We start from the raw sequence: 21,719 nt of genomic DNA on the forward strand, positions 1-21,719 counted from the left end.
CCACAAAACACATTCCAAATTACATTCCTCATAAAATCTAGTAGCCAGTGTTAAATTTTAAAATAAAATTAAAAGTCTACAAATTCGACTATTCAATTTCTTTAGGAGCACTCTTCAGTCCGGAACTCATCGCTATTCTTTCTTTCTCCGTGAAATTCGATTAAGTCTGGGAATTTGGTCGAATGAGACAACGGTCGGTTACTTATCGTATTGCTGTTCAAATTATGAAACTTTGTCCCTCACTGCACCACCAGCTATGTCTAAGGATCACAATCTGTGTTTCCGCGGGATTTATCTAATCGTACACAAGATTACCATTAAACTAACTATTCGTTCATCAATCTTAACAGAAAAGTATAACACTGGTCTTTGCCTTTTTTGCGACCGACGTTGAATAAGATGACAACTACTGGTGCGGAGCAGGAGTAAATTATTCAGTAGAGGCTACGTTGTATCGACCGCTCTAGCCTGACGACCGATAGATATGGGTCTTGAATGAAACAAGAAATTCGTTTTTGTGAACCTACTGTGCTTTAATTGATATAATAAAATTTTAAAGTAAAATTATGCATATCGCTAATGAGACCCTATGTCAAGATCTAAAATATCATCTTTGATTAAGGGTGTTCTACCTAAAATGTCATACAAAAGAAAAAACTCAAAAAAAGTTGAGAAGTATCCACCCGTGAGCTTTGTATAGCTATATTTTAGTCCCATTTGATCATCGCATAAATGATTATTACTTATCAAATATGAATAATGCGATGCTGCAATGAAAGTAAACTAACAATCAAACCTGACAAGTTACCACCGGAGGTAAACCAATGACGATCGAACGGAAAAAAATTATCCTAAATTGCCGCTTTCGGAGGGTACGCACTACTGAAAAGCGATATATCACGCCGATAGTGTAGCGATGAAAGGTCCGTAATGTATCATTACATATTGTTTTTGGTTCAAAAAGCTGAGAGCTGGAATTGAGACGCACGAAAAATTACATGTTTCCGTTTTTTTCCCAGAACTTAATAGTCAGGTAATCAGAGGCCATAGACGGTAGAAAAATACATATAATTATGCTCGGCGTTCACGTGGATTGAGACTTCTTATTTAAATTCGTGTGGCTGACGCGCATGCAAGGAACAATAGGATGAAAAAAATCTTAAATTAAGTGATCTAAAGGAAATGCTGCTCATTTTCAACAGGAGTGCAACATTTACTATTTATTTCTTTTTAAATTTTCTTTCTAATTTCTGCATTTTTCATCTGACGCCTGGTTAAAATCGAATATAGTCGGTCAAATGAACTTTAGGAGACAGGTGATAGAGTTAACATTCCGTTTAAAAGATTTGAATTCAAGTGTTATGTGATGATTCTGAGACAATCAAACACTCAAAGTTTCCACAGTCTCAAAGAATACTTGCCAGTATGTCAATATTATTAGATTTCTTAACGCAGTAGTTTTAAAAGCTAAACCACAGATTCCAGGCATTTAATCATAATTTCGTGCTAGGAAAGAATGTCGTGTGCGCATTCGAGAGGTACCAAATTTATCCTACCCTATATTTATATTCAAATAATATTTCTCTTCGCAATTTGTCGTGTTACATTATATTTTGAATAAGATTCCGTTAAAAAAAAAAAAAAAAAAAAATCACAAATTAATTTGCATACATTTTCAAGATATTTCCGTCATAATAAGCCGGACGGCGTGCGTCTGTTCGTTGTCCATCAATCTTCAAGGCGTTTTTCTGCAGCACGACAATTTATGGACGTTTTTATGCTAAAAAGAACTATGTGCATGGGGTTTGTGTGTAACATAGTTCCTTTTGGCATAAATGCATCCATATAGCTAAGTTTCATAAACCACGTGACTGCACTTCACTGTCAAACAGACTATTTCCATTTTCAAATTCTCGATTTAGACATCTCAAGCTCCTTAAATTATATATGAATATTCATTCATTCAGAGACTTAAACGCTGAGGTAAGAAAGTAGTCGAGAATTCACCGTAAGCGAATAAGTCGTTCCTTTGGAGGAAGGGAGCATTTCGATTTTCGTATGAGCCTCAGAAATCATAGACTCATATGTAAAACTGGGCTTACGTGGAAATCGAGACACGCCCTTACGTAAGAGGGGCGACCAATAGTGGAACGGTATGAAGAAACTGTCAATACGTTGAAAAGGAAAAAACGCAAATTATATAGAGGCGCTCATAAATCATGATAATGATGCTGGAAGCTAAAATGCTAAATATGTGTCACACAATATGTGTCACATATTTAGCATTTCATTCGTGTTTGTTTATTTTTCTTTCTTTACCTCGTCTTCCTCTCTCCGTCTCGATTCCTTCTTGTTTTCCTGTTCCGTAAGAAATCTAAATGGCTAATCCCCCATTTTATCAGAGTCCAGTCGCGTCTGAAGACTCCGACAGCGCTTTTCGTAGTGCAACAGTATTTATCGTTTCCCAGACGAAAGGACTTAACTTTCTACCGAGACCGGGACATATTTACTCAGACTTTTTAAATTTTTACAAGAAAATGACCGTGCAATTTACGTCCAAAATATTATGGACTTATACCTGTGAAGGGAAGAAAAATCACTGAAAGTTTTGGTTAGAATTGCTTAAAAATATCCAAGTAAAAATACAGTCTTTAAGTGGAAGTTTCGCAATTTTGGAATTCAATTATATAAAAAGTCGCTTTACAACGCACTCTGGCGTTCTACGACACCCAAACGCCACATATGCCTGTCTTCCCAGAGGTTATCGGGCAACTGACACCGCAACATCTCTTCGTCAACGCCCTGCCGCTAACCCTTTACGGGACGTCCCCGTCGCCTTTTCCCAGGTGGTACCAAATCCAAAACTTGTTTGGGCATAACCTCTCCTCCGACATTCTTTGCACATGTCCACACCAGCATAACTGCCTGGACATGACTGGAATTCAATTGAGTTCCCTTAGGAAACGACGTATTGTACAGTAAGGGATGAAGTTAAAAATTGAGAAAAAAACTGCAAACATACTGAACATGCACCTTTTTCGGTTTAGGTGACCAGAACTTTTGATCTTGGGTACCGAAATTTGATTTACGGACGGAAAGCGTATTCTCATAACCTAATACCTTTGTTGCTCAATACAGAAGCTATCATTCGTGACATCACCTCAGGGATTTTCTATTAAATCGAACGGGACTCAAACCACAATGACTCTTTTCAATAGCACTAATGAGTAAAAAATCAATATTCATTGCTATTCTGTGACGTGGCACTAGCGGTATGGTGCCGTGCTGAAGAAAACACCAGTATGAACATCCGAAGGTTGCCAAATTATCGTGGTAAAATATTTATTTTTGATTAAATTTATAAGCATCCTTCCTTGAAATTGTCAGTTACTATTGATTCAACTGCGAATGAAACACACACTGAAAAAAAAATTGCTATTATCAACACAGAATTAGTTGAAAAAGGTGACAAATCCTCAAAATAGTTAAATCAACCCGGTTTTCTTCATTTAGGTGGCGTGTTGATTTAACTATTTTGATGATTTGTCACCTTTTTTAACTAATTTTGTGTTGATAATAGCAATTTTTTTTTCAGTGCAGGGAAAAAGAGGCAAGGGTTGTTGGATGATATGAGCATTTCCAACGAATTGTGGCAGTGCCCCAACGACTCAGGTTACTAACCCGAATGTTGCGGTACTACTATGCTTAATAATTAGAAATCCCCAAATCATGCAAGAAATTAGAGTCGCACCACAATTTTAGAGAATAACCTCCAACACTTTAATTTCCGTGAAGACTCTGAAAAATTGGAACACTAAAAAAAAAAAGTTATGGGGTGTACAGACATACCATCCGTTCCGGGCTCAAAGTCCGACAGTTCTAGTTGCTCGAACCGTAGCATCGATTACTCCGGGTGCTACGCCGCACGGAGAGAAAAAACTTAGTGCGTGGGACCCGAAGTTGAGGTCATATAGATCTCTGAAGTTTTCGGATCACGTATCTAAAAACTTGAGGTCCAGCTGCCGAAGTTCGGGTCAGACATCTAAAGTACTCCGGTACATACCGAAGTGCCTCGATGTCTGACACGAACTTCGGCTGCTCGACCTCAAGTTTTCGGATGCGTAATCTGAAAACTTCAGAGATCCATATGACCTCACTTTCGGATCCCATGCACGAAGTTTTTTTCTCCGTGTGGGAACTTTCGGCCGCTGAGCCCGGAACACGGACGGTATGTCTATACAGCCCGTAAGTACGGCTCCCACGGCCGGAGTTTGTTTTTCAGTGAAGAAAATTATTCAGAAGTTTCCCTAAAATTTGTATTTTATCGATGGAGAAATTTGGCAAAACCCGAGGGCTCATACGGCAGAATAGACCGTATTCGATAACGGTTCGATGTATCGTTTGATTCAAAACAATAGAACATAACCTCAAACCAAACTTAAAGGATTTTCATTGGAAAAGCTGAAAATGAGAAATTTCCTGACAATTTCACGTTGCATTGACATTTGGTACTCAAAAGAATAAAAAATCTGTTACAAAAGATCCGTTCTCTCAGATTTCTGAATTTACTTTTGAGGCTATCTTTATGTTTTGAACCAATCGATATCGATACAATCTCAACCGTTTGATGTATCGAATACGATCTATTGAACCGAAGTTGAGTCCCTGTGGCCGAACCTTTATTTCTTAGAGTCAGCGCAAAAGCACGGCAGAATCCGTGCACCTCATGTTTCTCAACATTGATACATTGACAAGGAGCAGTTGCGAGCGCGAGCCTGAAATTCAGGCAGCGCGGCGGCGGGGCGCGCGGCAGGCCGTCCTTTGCCTTAAGGCACGTCGTCGAGTCAAGTCCTTGCTGCTCCCGCGAAAGGTTCGCTATTCGCCGATCCGCCCGTACCGCCCGTTCTCGCTGCCCTTGCCTTGTCTCGCGCTTTATTTTTTATTTTCTCATTTTTTCGCCGCGCCGCGCCGCCGCCGCGGAGGGGGGAGGATTCGCATGTAAAGCGACGCGAAAAGCAATTCATAATAGAATACCGCTTATTATGTCCAATATGTAATTATAGAGATCAGCCGTGGACCAACTAACCTAGTTTTTTGAGCGGTTCTTCAACGCCACAGCCGTGGTGAGGAGCTGAGACAACCGCGCCAGAGGCCATCTCCCTCTCCCTCCCCCTCCCCTCTCTCCCCCCACTCTTTCGTTCTCCCTCTCTCATTCCTCTTAGCACAATTACACGGGCACAACCGTTTGTCTTATTGATACGCTGATAAGGTTACCCTGACCGTGTAACGTATAACACACAACATTACCCACAACTACTAGTTTCCGCTGTGGGCATCGGAACTCATCCGGACTCATGACTAGGGCTAAGGAACAAAACCACCTAACTGACAGTTTTGACGAAAATGAGCTAACGGCTTCGCTGAACTCTAAGGTATAAAATACGCAAGCTGGTGTTATTAGTTTTTTTTTTTTTTTCAATTCTGCATGGGAGCCCTGTGATGATGCTGTAATGTTTAAAAATAAATTGTATGTCTAACCTCAAAATTACAAAAAAGAGGCGAGATGTTTCCCTCGTCCCGCAAAATCGTCAGTTGTCGAAATGGTCTCAAGATGGATGTAAGTACTTCTGATAGATCATAGACCGCCCTCGATACATTAATGACTGGACATTCGGAAAGTTTCAGAAACAACATAAAAGAAATGTTTTAAAATCGCAGGAAAGGGTGAAACTTTCTTCGTGCTGAATATTTCAAAAGCTATACCTTCACAATGTTGCTTCGAATCCATGAAATTCATATATGCGTTTTCGTTTAGTTAATTCTTTTCTTAAAAGCGTAAATACGAAAGAAAAACATATTGTTTTGGTATCTCTAGTAATAGATGACAAATCTATTTACTGTGTTAAATTCTTTTATTTTTCAAGTAATCTTATTTGATTGATTGCATTTTGATTGTTAACTTAAATTGGCTGCCTGTACAGAATTGCCCCTTGGAAGATTCGCGGGGCTCTTCTCTCATCTCCCTTGATCACCTGCGTGACTGCCACTAGCTACACAGCGATGCTATATTTAAAATAAGTGTTGATTTCCTCAAATGTTTCCCTTGTAAACCGATATTTATCGCTCCTGTTCGTTTTTACAGTTGCCATTTTTGCATCTTTCCTGTAATATTTTTACTTACTTTTTCATGAATCTCGTTTTTTGGAGAGGGAAAAAAAAAAAAAAAACTCGATGGTCACGTAGGACATACTGGGGAGCAAATTTTGCTCAATTTTTGGCGGCACTATAACGATTCAGTCTTTTTCAAAGATCGACGTCCTATAACTTTGAATGGAAAAAATCTAAAGGCTCACGTTTCATTGAGGTGCTCCAGATCATCTACAGCCATTTCCATCTTTTTAATCTTCTGTTTTTTTCTCTCACTGGAAAAAAAACACATTGGATCTAGAGTCCAGACTCTTAAAAACATCGACAAGAAAAAGTAATCTTGATTCAATCAGATTTAAGCTTAAATCAAGAACCAAGCCTCTTAATTTGAGCGGATTTCCTTTCGATGTAAGCTTAAATCCGATTGAATCAAGAGTCCTTTTTCTTGTCAATGTTATCAAGAGTCTGGACTCTAGATCCAATGTGTTTTTTCCCAGTGCTCCATTCTTTGCATTTGTCAAAAACGCAGTGCAAAATTTGATGACGGAGAGAAACTGGTAACACTTTTGCGTTGCCAGTTTCTCTTTTCGGTCATTTTTTAGAGATCATTCTCACATAAATCTCGACCCAGCTGCCCGTGCGCGAGCCTCCACGCATCCGAGCCATTATCGAATTCTTTCGCCGAAAGAAACCCTCGATCCAAAAAGCGATGAGACCAAGTGCGATGAAAACGTTTCATCAACATTTAATCAGGGAGAAAAAAAACTTGTTTTTCGGTCTAATTTGCCTCGCGCCAAGTCACCGGCCAGACCGGCTGCGGCCACGAGTCTCGAGTTCCAAATCCTCGCTTCCCAGACACCAGACAAAAGAACGTAACTACACTTCAACGTTGCAAAATTTCCACGCGCAATACGGAATTTTCCTCGAAAAGTGTTGGGGGTTTTGATTTAAATTTCTCTGATAGTTTTCTCTAACTATACGAAAAAATCAGGAACATTTTGAGTCAAAATTGTAAGGCCATATCCATCTGAGAAATTGATTATTTTGAGTTAATTTTGCAACATCTAAATGGAGTTACGTTCTTTTGTCTAAAAAACGACGGTATATGTCGAGGAAGGCGGTTTTGGAGGCTCAAACGGCGACGACACTGTATAATTCGTCGCCCCTCTGACGTAAGGGCATATTTCAGTTTTCATGTGAGCCGTGTTTTACATATAAATCTATGCTTTTTGGGGCTCATGCAGAAATTGAGATACACCCTTACGTCAGAAGAGCGACGAATTGGCAGACGTGTCGCCATGCTCCCATGCTCGCAGTCAAAACAACGCATGGACCGTTAGACTTTGCCAAATGGGCCTGTTGCAAACTTTTGCTAGAGCAGAATGAAGAGTTGTTTCCTATAGATAATGCCTCAAAAATCACGATGAGCGCATCGGCAAAGTCTGAAATGCACTCATAAATTCACAATCTGCGTAAGAAATTTGCGTTATTTTGAGCTTCCCGCTTCAAAAACGATACTACTGCACAGGTGAACATTTTGTTAGAGGAGTCGCTCCATCGTCGGCAATAATCATCATGGCCGACGCTTGCGCAGTTCCTCACGTAATTCGAGGAGAGTTCAAGGTCAATTAAGGCGGGCGAGGAAAATATGAACGTAAACACGCCGATTGTTATGGTTTAATCCTGTTCAGGTGTTATCTCGTCCCATCACACGTGTTTTGGCGGACTGGCGTCGGCCATGATGAGTATTGTCGCCAATGGAACGACTCCTCTAACAAAATGTTCACCTGTACCGTAGTGTCGTTTCCGAAGCGGGAAGCTCAAAAAACCGCAAATATCTTACGCAGATTGTGAAGTTATGAGTGCATTTCAGACTTTGCCGATGCGCTCATCGTGATTTTTGGGGCATTATCTGCAGGAAACAACTCTTAGTTTTGCTCTAGCAAAAGTTTACAACAGGCCCATTGTGTTTAGTTCCATAAGAATTTTCCAGGAAACTTTAGGAAATTTTTTACTTGAATTTTCACGCAAATTTTATTCACAATTTCATGTGGTGTATCTAATAATTGCCGGAGAAAATATTTACTAGTTTCCTGAAAAATAAATATTTTACTCTGAGAAACTTAGCGACGTTTGAATGTTCATGTGACATTCTTCCGTATAGCACGGTGCACGGTAGCGCGGAAAAATTTGGCAGACCGTAAATTGGCACAAAAACTGAACTTCAGAAACGAAGCCCGATTGGGTCATTCCTGCCTTCAACTGTGTTGCCAACGTAGTCCTTGAAGCACTACTACAAATAAGACAAACGTTGCCGAAACAACATGGAAATAGGGTAAGGGAAAAAATGCGCGATGGTGACGGCGCAGAGATACAACTATTCGTGCTTGATGGATGTCCATGCTGCATCTGCAAAATTGAAGGCGCTATGGCGTGAGGCGCGACCTCGCAAAGTTCCGCTTTATGCTGTTATGCTGTCAATAAGATCTCGCTCAGATTGGGGGAAACTAAATGAACGATGCCCGAATGCGTCCCTTCTGTCTTCGGCTGTGTTGACACTCGATTTTTTTTTTTCAATTTTATGCCTGATTCTTTTTTTTACGATGTATTTGTGGACCCATATCGAAAGCTCGTGTTACGACCCTGCTCGTAATATGACCCGGCTTGGGCATCTAAGGATTAAAGGGCAATGAATCAATTTTAGAGGACTTCAAAAATGCCTTAACATGCAAATCTTCTCCCTCTGTGCAAAATCAGGGACTTTTCAGGGAGTTGTACATAGGGTCTTCAAAAAGTAATGCACGTTTTCGTTTTTTAAGCAAGCGGAAACAGCTATCAATTTGCGGTTTGTGTGTGCTCAAAGATAGAGTAAATACCTATATAACAAGACCAAGAACAGTTCTGTAGGTAAAAAATTGACTGATTTCTTGGTCTTGTTTTATGGATATTTACTCCGTCTTTGAGCACACACAAACCGCAAATTGATACCTAGCTGTTCCCGCTCGCTCAAAAAACGGAAACTTGCATTACTTTTTGAACACTCTATGTAAATGGTTTAATCGAGAATCTTCACAGAGGATTCCTTTGAAAATGTTTTGAAACATTTCAGGGACTCTCAAGGATTAATGAAAATATGTTAAAGGACTCGAAAAACGCATGATGTTAAAATGACGTAAGAGGCACGGAGGAAAGTAGGAAATAAAGTCCTAAAAACTTGACCGCAAATTCTTACAGAATGTTATTTGATGACTCGAGCTAAACCGTTTTTGCGCTTTGCTCGTGCTTTACTCAAAGAGGTGCGGCAACCAGATTGAAAAATTCATACAATGTAACCAGCAAGGCTGGAAAGTAGCGTAATTAAAATTGACGTATTTATGCTGAGAGAAACTGCATACGAATGAATTAAATCAAAAGAACGCCAATCCAATGCGTATCGTTCCTTTTGACGTAGTTCAGAGGCACATATTTCCTTTTAGCATAAATACATCCAAATTTCATGCGACAATATCATTAATCAGCGTTTAATGGGAGCCCGATCCCATTTAAATCTGTTGCTAGGATCGGCATTAGCACTGGCTGTGAGCGATGGGTCGTCAATTATCCGGGGTAAAATTTCGATGCAAATTCAGGGGAGATTAGCGCCAAAGTGGAGCGGCGCGCAGTGGAAAGAACCGTCGCGAGATGTCGGACATGCTAGGGGAATCCATCCGAAATAATAAAAATTCTTCAATTTTTGCATCGATAATTCCTACACGAGGAACTAAAATGAACTGATTTTCGCATGAATTTTACCGCAAATAAAAAAAAACAGCCGGCGAGCCTTTTTATTTTAGGTATATTGACTAAAATTGAAATTTCTCATAGGAACTCATCACTCTATTTACCCTTTCAAGTGTGATTCAGAGCACTGAGCTTCAAAGTTCATCAACTTCCCAGACTCCCTCCTGATTTTCCTGACCTGATAAAATTCCGCGACAATACCCGACGTTTTTCGTTTTCAAGATCTACAAACATCCTAAGGCTCCACTGGTTTATTCGGGAAACCTCCCTTCGGTGGCACTCCTAAAAATGTATAGTTTCGGTCGGCCTCCTGCGATGTAGTGGTTGTAGCGCTAGCTCTATGATTGGGAGGTCCTGGGTTCGATTCCCGATCAGGCGACTCGAGTTTGATGGTCTCAAACAATGATTGCCTGGGGCTGGTTGTATGGGACTGGACGTCTTGTGGCGGCACATTTTCTCGCTTTTAATTCTATTTTCCTCCAATTTCCCATTTCAGAAAAAATTATGAAAAATACTGCAAACTCAGATCATTAGGCACTCTCAGACGAAGCAATACAATTTTTATGTGCAAATTCTCCATTTTCAATTTGAGCAAGAATTTCATATCCGAGGTCCCCGGATGGATTGTTCCAATGTGCGGTGCGGCCAAGCAGGCGGGCCGGCGCGGTGCGGTTTGATGCGGACGCATCATTAATCGCCATCGATGGGAGTTTGATGGAGATTTGATGGAAATTCCGGGGCGCAAATGCGATCCAGTTTTAATTTATCGATTTGTTTATTTTAAATGCACTTATAAAGCACGGACCCGGGCTGGAAGGTGTGACTATCCTAGCGGCGCGCTCTCAGTCTCAGCGCGGCCGGCCTGGGTGCATTAGCCGACTCCTATACGCGCACGCTGCTAGTCTCATCTATTGTACAGTATGTAGGCGGAGATAATGTAAATATTATGTTAAATACGCTCGCGCGTTGAGAAATTTCATACCGCTTCGCATCCACTTCTTTCGCGACCGGCCCGGCCACCAATCCTGTGCGCTGCCGCGCTGAGGAACAACGCCGTATGGGCCTTCAGGCGTTGCCAAATTTCCTGTGAAAAAACACTAATTTGCAGGAAAAGTTTTAAATATTTGTTTTCAAATTTCTCAGACAATTTTTTTCAGAATGTCGCCTAAATATTCTAAAAATTTCAGGAACAAATATTCAAAACTTCAGACAAGAATAGACTTTTCTCCGGGAGAAATTTGGCAACTCTCGAGTGTTTATACGGCGTTTTTCCGTAGCACGGCAGTGCAGTGTCTCTCTAAGCCGCGCATATGCAACTATCAACGTATTCTTACGATCCGCGACAGAGTATTTCATCTCATTTCCAGTAGAGTACCTTTACAAAGAGTGCATGGACAGTCCATGGGTTCAATGGAACTCCTTGGGAACCAAAAAAATGGACCAGTGGGCAAGGTACTAATTTAGAGTTTTGGAGGGATCCTATTGGTGGAAGCGGATGGTTGTAATGGGCAAAGAAGGTAGATTTCAACCAATATAATCGCTATGTACCTCCTATGTCTTCGTTGTCTGCGAGTTTAGATAATTAGTCCACTGGAGTGCCCATACTCTCTCCCAAAAAGTACTCTATAAAGGTACTTTTAAGTTTCTCTACGTCAGCTTTTGTGTGCAAAAATTTGTCAAACTACAACGTGCTGTGAGGTTCGGGAATTTCTTTAAACGTGTTATAAAATGGACCACTGGACAAGATATGTGTACTGTATATGCTCATAAATTGTTAATATTCGTTCAAAAGATGTCTAAAAATTGTCTGTGTGATTAAAAATCAACGAACTGTATTCTCAACCGTGTAAAAAGGGCCTTATCATTTCATGTTCAGCAAGACTGAGTAGATGCAATGTTCTGCAAGCATTTAAGGTCACGTGTTGGACTTAAAACACATACTCAGGTGAGAAGTTGGGTCTAGTTTTGCTGAAAACAGCGGAATAGTTTGAATTAGAACTATTTATTGAATCATAGAATTTTCAAAATCATTCATTCAAAATAGGTGTTTGCCTTTAGTGCTTTAATTACTCAAAAATCAAAATGGCCCGGAGAACGAATTTTCATGCTTGGTAATTATGAGACACAGACTAAGAAGCCTGTCACGAGAAAATTTTCCTGGTAGGCGAGACGAATGTAATAGCACCGGAATTTTTTTCTCTGATATTATTCAGAATTTAATAAAATTATAAACACGTTTAGGAAATCATATGATTGCAACTTTTTTTAAACGTGTGAAATGATCGTCATATTTTCAAAAACTTTTCAGTGCTCCAATGAAGTTATTAAACATGATTAATCATTTTTTGTTGTATTTATCGTCTCTGTAACCATCAATTGATTAATTAAATAAAATTACAAAGGTAAATATGCGGTAACTTTTGAATGAGGCCTCCTGAGTGAACTTATTGTTGATATTACAATTAGCTCGATTTTTAATTTGTACAACTACTAGGAAAAACATGAGTTGAAATCCCTGGTAAAAATTGGCTATAAGAGCTGCGTTTCAAAATACCATAGGAATTCTTATAGCCCGCTAAAGAAAGCTTCAGAAAATCATATAGCTGGCTGTAGAATGCGGAGAAAATCATACGGCGGGCTATACGAAGCGATAAAAAATTATGCAGCCGGCCAAAGTTCCTATCGCCGGGCTTTACACTTTATCGCCTGGCTGTTGCTTTTTCGCCATCGATTATAAAAGGCTATAAGAAATTTTGTAGAAATTCGTGTACTTTGGAAATCATTAAGTTTGATACGGAACCACGTTAATATTTACAAAACACACATTATATTTTCCCTTAATACATATTGTTTTTCATCAATTAAAATGAGAATAATCCATACATGATGTGCAAACATTTCAAAATGATGAGTTGAATAACGCTGACTCCACCAGATTAAATATTCGAGCTTAACACAAAACAGAGCGGCGACTCACTGGCGCCTACAAACCTAACAGGGATACTTCACGCATTGCGCGTGAAGTATCCCTGTTAGGTTTGTAGGCGCCAATTCGTACTGCCCGTGTGCCACGGCGCTTGAAGCAACTATTTCACACCAGAGGTATTGCACAGTATCATACGAAACTGAAGGCGCTCTAATATATTAGTAATGACAGGCATCCATCAAAAGCACGGAGCATTCCTCGCAAAATAAATCAAGATACTACGTCCCAAAAAGAGAGCAGTATTCCAAAAACTCACTCAGTCCTAGCATCCGTAATTAGTAACGTTTAGCATATACTTTATCGCCTGGCTGTTGCTTAATCGCCATCGGCTATAAAAGGCTATAAGAAATTGTGTAGCCGGCTATAGAAGCTTTTGGAAATCTTACAGCCGACTGTAGGTCTATGGTATTTTGGAACACGGATTCTACTGCCAATTTTTACCAGGGATTGGAAATGTCTTACGACATCACACGGTGGCAAAAATTTAGTCAATGTTTAGTAGATTTCTCTCAAATTTTTTTCACCGAAAAAATGGATTGCTGATTTAACAATTGAAAAATACGTTATTGTTAAAAAAAATACGTTCGACATGTTTCAAATGTACATTTTACAATCGTAGAAAGCTACTCTAATAAGGGTTTCAAATTAGCACTCTTTTCTTGTAAAATTAGTTAGACCTACATTGAAACATGTTCGACACTTTTTGAACTACAAAATTGTTAAATCAGCAATATAATTTATTTTTTTTCCGTGTACATCATTAAAAGACATAGACAATTTACTACGAACTCAGTTCATCAAACACTAAAATTCGCGGTAGAAAAATTTTCTGGCGCAAACTGAAGCGTTGGATACAAAAAGGAATTTATTGGTTTTCGTAACTTAGGAGTTCCGTTAACGTTTGATCCACTATAATTAAAGGAAATGCTTGGAATTCGTTAAAACTTTTACTGAATTTTCTTTGCAATTTTAGTATTCTGAAAACTAAAAAATTCACCAGATAGTTTTCGCTCTTAAGTATAAACTAGCAATGGAGATTCCAAAACACCGCAACCAAGAAATGCCCTTTCTGCAGCCAATACCTTAGTTACTCATTCTGCCTCGCGAAGGAAGAACGCTGTAAGAGCCTTCAAACTTTGCCATATTTTCTTCAATGAAAACCCAATTTACTAGGAAAATTGTGGATATTGTCCTTCAATTTTTCCAGAAAAATTCGTTCGCAATTTATCCAAAACGTCTCAAAATTTCAAAGACAAAAATGAGTAATTTCTTTCCAAAATAAACGGTTTATCCGAGGCAATTTGACAAATTTTGAATGTTCATTCGGCGTTTTTCCTTAGTACGGCTGTATTGATCCAGCTCGACGCTTTTACTTAAATTTTTACAATACTGAAGTTTTTCTCTTTTTTCTCGATCATAAGCACGGCGGTCGACCCGCGCGATGAGTGCGAAATATGAGTTCTGATGGAACATTAAACTAAGTGCTTCACACATCAAAAAAGAGATTGTAATTGATTTGGTAGCACCGCCCACGTTGGCTCCTCCCTCTTGGCAAAAGCTCCGCCTAAAAACGAGCGGGCAACTTTAAGGACCTTCAACGGCCCTGTCCACAGTTTGAGAGCCTAATCCTTGGAACGTAATCGGAGGCAATCCACTGTTTGAGTCATCATTAATCAATGCCTGTTGCTTGTGACCTAGCCCACGGTGCATTTACTTGCCGCGGCAATAGCGTTCGTGCACATGCAATGCTCTAGTCACCGTTTTCCCTTTGGAATGCGCCCGGACTCGCAGAGATTTGCCCCGCGGCTTTCATTCAATGGTTCTCATGCCAAAAGCGGTGTGATAGTTCAGAAAAACACAAAAAAGCGAGTCTGACGCGGCCTTCTGACTTTTGTTGCTTTAATGGTGCACATATTTGGTGACCATGTCCTATTACATTAAAAAAAAAAAAAAAAAAAAAAAAAAAAAAAAAAAAAAATGAAAATGAAAAAAGTTTTTTGTCGTTACCTAGAAAAAAAAGGTTAATACGGTTAATTCGTTGCTATGTTTTGACTTGCAAAATTAATGTATACTAGAAGACAATGAGGCATTACTATCTGAAAACTCTCCAGGTATTATTTCTAACTACTCAAAGAAAATTAGCAAAACTTCGGACAGAAAGTGTCGAGTCATACTTTAGTGAAATATCGCAAATTTTATGTCAGTTTTTCAATTTTGAAATGAAATTACGTATATTTTTCTGAAAAACGACGACTTGTGTCAAAATAATGTTACAAAAAATCATGCAAGCAGTGCTGCCAATTCCTCGGTTTTGAATCTCTTGGTCCCACAAAACCGCCAATCAATTGAACTTCATTTCATAGCGAGGAACCATTAGTGCCGCCTCATCCATAAATACAATTATCTGCTTACGAAAACTAATGATATACACTGTTTCTGTGATAAACCAGACATCTCTGTTCTTTGTTGCGTAGTAGAATCCATTTACGTAGCGCAGAAATTCGGAGTTGAAAATCTCGCCACCCCGTCATAAGTTCCTGACGCATCCTTTTCACAGGTCTACTCTCCACCCTCTGACATGTGTGACATATTTTGCAAGGCAGTTTTATCTAGGAAAATTCCGCAAATTTTCTTTTTTTGTTTTTGAAAATGTATCCAAACCAACCAAAAAATTTCAAAAAAATGGCGCCTCACGCCGAATTTGCTCGGCGGCGCAATCCACGCCGTCCCCTTCCCGTCACGCACTCGCAAACCTCCGCATAAAATACGTTATGTGATTCATGGACAGCCTCTGAGGCAGTGGCGTGGCGTGCTCTGCGATTGATCGATTTATCTGCCATTCAAACCTATGGAAAAAGATCGATGTACAGGGTGTTCACAGCGAATACCTTAATAATCGATTCTTGGCCATAGCTTCAGATCGATAATCGACCATTCACGCCTCGCCACAGCCTTGAGGTCCCTCTTTTCATAGCAGAAAAGCACTGGCAATGGTGGCAGCTTTTACTTTTGGGACTTCAACATTCGACTGTTAACCTACCCACTTGACTATACAACGTGTTGGCAATTTCGTTTTGCAAACTTACCGAAGTTTGGGAAACTTGTTTAGTTCATGACGTCACCCGAAGCTCATCATCCACCGAAAAAAGAATGATGAATGTTGCGCCTTTTTAACTGTCCATAAGGAAGTGTTGAATCCCCGAAAGCAAAAGCTTCCACCTGTCGCCAAGAGGCCAGTGGAGGGTCTCCTGTCTCTGTCTTAGTGTCTCACAGATGGTCATTTTCTTGTATGATGCAACATGGCTTACCTTATTGAGGAAGGAGCGACGAAAACTATCCTTGGTGAACTTGGTGCTGACACCTTCGATTTCCAAAAACTGGGCACACTGTCGCAGGAGCATGGATCGCAGTCTTTCCCGCATGCTTTCCTCTTCCATGGACGACATTTTCAACCTGGCCGGTGGCGGAGGCACAGTCGCGATCGTTCCCGGGGTCGAACTCGATCTCCTCTTCGCCAGAGAACCCGTTTCCGGTTTTTTCGCCCCCGATTCCGCCCCCTCACCGGAAACGCTCGCTGCGGGCATCGCCGTTTCCGCTTTCATCGATGCCGTTTCCGGTTTCATCGACGACGTTTCCGCTTTCATCGACGGCGTTTCCGGTTTCGACGATGACGTTTCCGGTTTCATCGACGGCGTTTCCGGTTTCGACGATGACGTTTCCGGTTTCATCGACGGCGTTTCCGGTGTTTTCGGACGAACTGGATTTTTCGATTCTTCGGCATTTCCGGCACTAGTCACAGCGCGAGTCGTTTCCGGTTCGATAGCGTCGTCACTGAGAGTGTACTTGCTCTCTTTGCTGGCCCACTGGGAGGTGATGTCGCGGAGGAGCCCGAGGGATTTGCGACGCACTTCGGTTTCCGTTTCCGGTTTGGCGGCGCTCACTTCCGGTGGCTGCGTCGACAGCCGCCGCTCACTCCTCCGACGCGTCGCCTCGTCCACCTGGTCTGTCCCCTCCATCTCAGTTCACCGGGGGGAGGTTTCGCATGAAAAGAAATCCGAGTTGTGCCCGCTTGAAAATCCGAGTTTGTATTCGGGAACTTCAACTAACACTCACGCACATTGATGTGTGACACACTTTGATCAAAAATGAGGAGCTGGAGGGAGTGGGATTCGATTCAGAAAAAGGATTATTACAGTGAAAGAGTTGTTAACGAATGACACGCTCGTATTCTGCCGCGCTAAGGTAGAACGTCGTACGAATATTCAAGAGTTGCCAAATTGCCTCGAATAAAAATATTTGTTGAGAAAATTTATGCGTGTTTTTCCTTGAAATTTTCAGACATTTTATGCGAAATTGCGAAGAAAATCGTCTGAAAAAACTGAAGAAAAAATTCAATATTCTCCCAGTAAATTAAGGTTTTATTGAGGGAAATTTGGCAACGTCTGAAGGCTCATACGGCGTTTCTCCTTAGCACGGTAGTATTGATGTGTGACGTAAGGTGTCACTAATCGCCTAGATGAGTGACAGGGCAAAAGAGGATTTAGTGATTAAAGATTTTCGAGAAAATAAATATCACTGTGAAAAATATTGTCAGCTATTAGCTTATGGCAAGCTTATTGATTTCATATCGACACAAAATCATTGTGAACATGAAGCTTAGCGTTGAAGAAGATTGATTAGTTAGTGAGTAATTCTGAGAAAGGAGAAATTACAGGGGAAAAAATCATCACGCGCTGACATTCAGTCATACAATCATCCATCAGTGTCATCTTATGAAAATAAAATTCTATTTATAAGGAAGAAGAGGGCAAAAATTTAAAAAAAATTGATAAATTGAAAAAAATTACTTATTATTTTTAAAACTAGTTTGATTCATCTCCGAGGTATTAACTCAGGTATTATTAAAGTGAACTCTATCATTTTTTTGGTCTCATTCATATTTTCTTTTTATTATGAAACATTTTGATGAATCATAGAGATGCCATTGTTAAGAGATTGGCATTTTAAACGAAACATGAATGTACTATCAAAGGAACAATGTCATGAGGGATAAATTACCGAAAGTTCCAATGAAAGACGCAGGTATACTTAATTGCTTGAAATTCAAAGTCATGAAGTCAACAAAAAAAGAAGGTAATTTGTTTCCAATCGTTTATATTGATGAAAAATTTCAAGAGCACATCTGAGTCTCATTTGAACATTGGAAATCAGAAATATTCAATTGGAAGTTGGCTTTATGGGACAGACGCAGAGCCAGACACAGGAAAATTCCGTTCTCTCGTAATGCTGCGGCATGAATGAGAGACATATGGAGCAGTAAATACTGGGACATTTTCCTCTAATTTTTTTGCTCCAAACATTTACGTCGTACGTCATTAAAAGAAGCGCCAGATTCTTTGAAATCCATCAACGAGGTGCCAAAAGAGACCCGATTCGTTTTGTAACTTTAACCGGCATGAAAATAGTCAAACTTCTCCTCTCATCCTAAGCCTTGAAGTATGTCACGTCTCGAATTGGTAAACGCGTAATATTCTCGAAGAAATTCACTTTTTTTCAGAACTTTGAGCGTCAGACATTCTTGCCTCATCGTGGAGCGAATGTCAATTGGGTTTTACGCTCAAGAATGGAATTCGGCTCACGGTCACAATTTGAGCGCTCTCGCCCGATTTATGGTGGGAATAGATTTATTAAGAAAGTTATGACAAATATCGAGAACACTAACCCGGATAATCAGGTGAGGCGCTAGATATTTTGATTGGTCCATAAATGAAAACGCATCTCACGAACTCATTCTCACGAGTTGGGTGAAAATTTAGGACAATATTGTATCGGAGATTATTTTACCCTCTCCAATTTTTTGTTTGAAGTATTTGTTCTTTTATAGGTCAAAAAGAATAAACTTTGAATAATTGTGCATCAATTAAGTTACACAATGAAGTCAACGGAAATTTGTATAAATGATCAAAGGAATTTCCATGGATAATCAGTGGAGAATTTAGAATTAAAGAGCATAGCATTAAATAATTTAGAAGCGTAGGTAGATGTCAAAATAGAGATAATTTTTAAAATTTTACGCGGAAAATATTCAAACTATATTTTCTCATGCATCCATTTCTCATTTTCAGCATCTAAGAAGCTTTTTTGCTCATTTTTCTTCAAAGCGACACGTCCAAGTGTGGTATTTCAACTTTTCAGGAAAATTATAACATGAGTTGTTCCTCTAAAAGTTACACTGCTAGTCGAGAAATAGGGAAAATGTGTGAATTCTGACAAAAGATGAAAAAAACAGGCGTTTTTGCCATTGTTCCATGTGTTTCACAAGTCACGTTTTAAAACACATTAACGTTCAGCTACTTTTTTGGCGTTCCACGACACATCTCTTGTATATGACCTTTACATTTTAACCGGGTGACTTAAACAAAAAATTCTTCAAAATGACAGCTTATCATAAGTTCAGAAGTATACGCAAATGTGATGGAAATATTGTGAAAAAGCTTTTTCTGGCTGTATTTAGGAAAAAATCGAAGCGGAATCTGAGGGGTAAGAGGTCGTAAATGCTTCAAATCAGATACATTTTATTTTAGCTTTTGGTGCAAAAACCAATAACTTGATTTTTCAGGGTACTGATTGAAGGGATTAGACACCAGTGCATTATCAATAATGAGACAAATATTTTCTGTGTCCACCTTTATGTCGTCTAAAAGGTTACGCATACTTGAAAATAATGATCAATAATGATAACTTTCTAAGGTATTCTTTGCTGTAAGCTGATAAATGATTGCATGATAAAATTGTAAATAAAATTTGACATGTAGCATGACTAAATGTGATACGAAACAAGCGGCGGAAGATCATAATACACAATGAAAAAGATGTAAACTAGTTTGTGCGATTGACACTCGAAGCGATGGGACGGCAGATATTAAATACTCACGAAAAGTATAACGAACAGTTTTAAGGATGAATCTAAATCTTGTGGGGAATTAAACGAGTGATGAGTTGTTGATTTGATGAATGATGATAGGTAGATTATTTACCAGGCGCACTGATGAATGTCCTTAATTCTGAGTAGCATTGATCAAATTCGCCGAGCGCCCTAAGTCGATTAAATCATAATTTGAAAAAACCCAAGCCGTGTGGGACACGCGAAGCAGACCACTTAAGCACTACAAAATGCCTTAAATCACTGGATGATATTTGGTGAGAGAAAAATTATAACATGAATAATTGATGAATGTATGAGTGAACGGATTAAAAACGTTTTGAGTAATTAGGTGATAATTGAATGAGACGTTGATTGGCTTAGCAAGCTGGGTGGTTAGGATTAAATGAGGAATGCACATGAAATGCGAAGAGACATCTAATTATACGTTTAAGTCGTATACAGACTGGGGAAGAAGAAAAGGTAGGTAAATGGGAGAAAAATGTGTGGAATTTAGAAAAAAGGAGGCAAAGACGAGGAGAAAAGGAAAGACAAAGGGGAGGGAAAAAATAGGAGAGGAAGAAATTAAGAATAAAAGGGAAAGATGATGGGTTGAAAGGGAGGAATTAAAAGCAAAAGTTTTAAGAAAATTGAAAAAAGAAAGGAAAAGGTGAGCAAAAGGGAGTAAAAGAAAAGCAAAACGGCGATAAAGGAAGATCAAAAGAGGAGGAAAGGGGAAGCAAGATCTTAATAAAGGAAAAGGAGGAGGGAAATAGGGGAAATGAGGGGGGAAAGGTAGAAAAAGGGAAAGAAAAAGAAAGGAAAAAGGAGGCAAAACGCCACACGATATGAGCAAAAAAGAGGAAAGAAGCGAAGAAAAGGGGAGGAAAAGAGGAGGAAAAGAGAGGGAGGGAGGAGAAAAACAGTATGAAAAGAGAAGGGAAAGAGGTGGGAAAGAGGAAGGAAGGGGGAGGAAATAAAAAGGAAAAGGGGTGAAAATGAAAGGAATATAGGAGGAAAATGGGAGGAAAGGGGGATGAAAGGGGGATGGAAGGGGGATGAAAGGGGGAGGAAAGGGGGAGGAAAAGGGGAGAAAAATGAGAAAAAAATGAAAGACGAAATGAGGATAATAGGAGGGAGGAGGGAGAAGAGAGGGTTGGAAAAGGATGAAAATAGGGGAGTAAAACCCACGAACGTTATCCGAAAGAGTAGGATGAGCGGATGCCCAAGACGCACATGAGACAAGACCACGTTCTGACTGATGTAGGAGGTCGAGGGCTCCAGCGGCAGCGGCTGAGCCCAGAAGGATCTCCTCGACGAGGAGTCGCTCTCGAGTTACGTCACGAGCCAGCGTTCGCTCTTATTCGCGGTCCATTCAGCCTCAGACATCCACTCGCTCCCTCGCGCATCTCGCGCCCGGGCGGGGAGTCCCGTGCCCCGGCTCCACGGCGCCCCCAAGGACCCCGCACGGGCACGCACTTGACGCCATAGCGGCCCCGGCCCCCCATCCCCCCCCCGCCCCCACCCCAGAGACAGTGGACCGCGACCTCCGCACGAAAAATTCACTTTCATCGCTCCAGTTTCCCCGCTCGGGCTCCCGGCCGGGCCGCCCGGAGCTGGCCTTCCTCCCCGCGCCCCGCGTATTGTGACGTCACCCTCCGGATTATCCTAGAGTCCCTTTATACTGAGAGTCAAGACAACACCCCTCATGGAGTCACAAACAAGAATAAAGATTACAGAAATTGAACGTTCTTTGTAATCTTTGATCGGCCCATTCTTGAATTCCTTTCTCCGGTCCTTCTCTCATTCCGTGTGTTCCTTGCCGAACCCGTAATTCCCTGATCCATTCCAGATTATAATCTTTGCAATCGGTGAAAATGTAAT

The 21,719-nt window shown here is 40.3% G+C and overlaps 1 protein-coding gene across 1 annotated transcript in view; it reads right to left on the bottom strand.

The window, feature by feature from the left end:
- Nox (NADPH oxidase) overlaps nucleotides 1-21,078 on the bottom strand; it is a 192,476-nt gene extending 171,398 nt beyond the window's left edge. Inside the window, exons 1-2 of the mRNA XM_072301759.1 lie at nucleotides 21,031-21,078; nucleotides 16,222-17,066 (exon numbers count right to left, since the gene is read on the bottom strand). Of these exons, the coding sequence (XP_072157860.1) occupies nucleotides 16,222-16,929 (708 nt within the window). The 5' untranslated portion in view covers nucleotides 16,930-17,066; nucleotides 21,031-21,078. The remainder of the gene's footprint in view (nucleotides 1-16,221; nucleotides 17,067-21,030) is intronic.
- Nucleotides 21,079-21,719: the final 641 nt, after the last annotated feature.

The sequence above is a fragment of the Bemisia tabaci genome, chromosome 6 (genome assembly GCF_918797505.1).
Source record: "Bemisia tabaci chromosome 6, PGI_BMITA_v3".
In the NCBI taxonomy this organism is placed as follows: Eukaryota; Metazoa; Arthropoda; class Insecta; order Hemiptera; family Aleyrodidae; genus Bemisia; species Bemisia tabaci.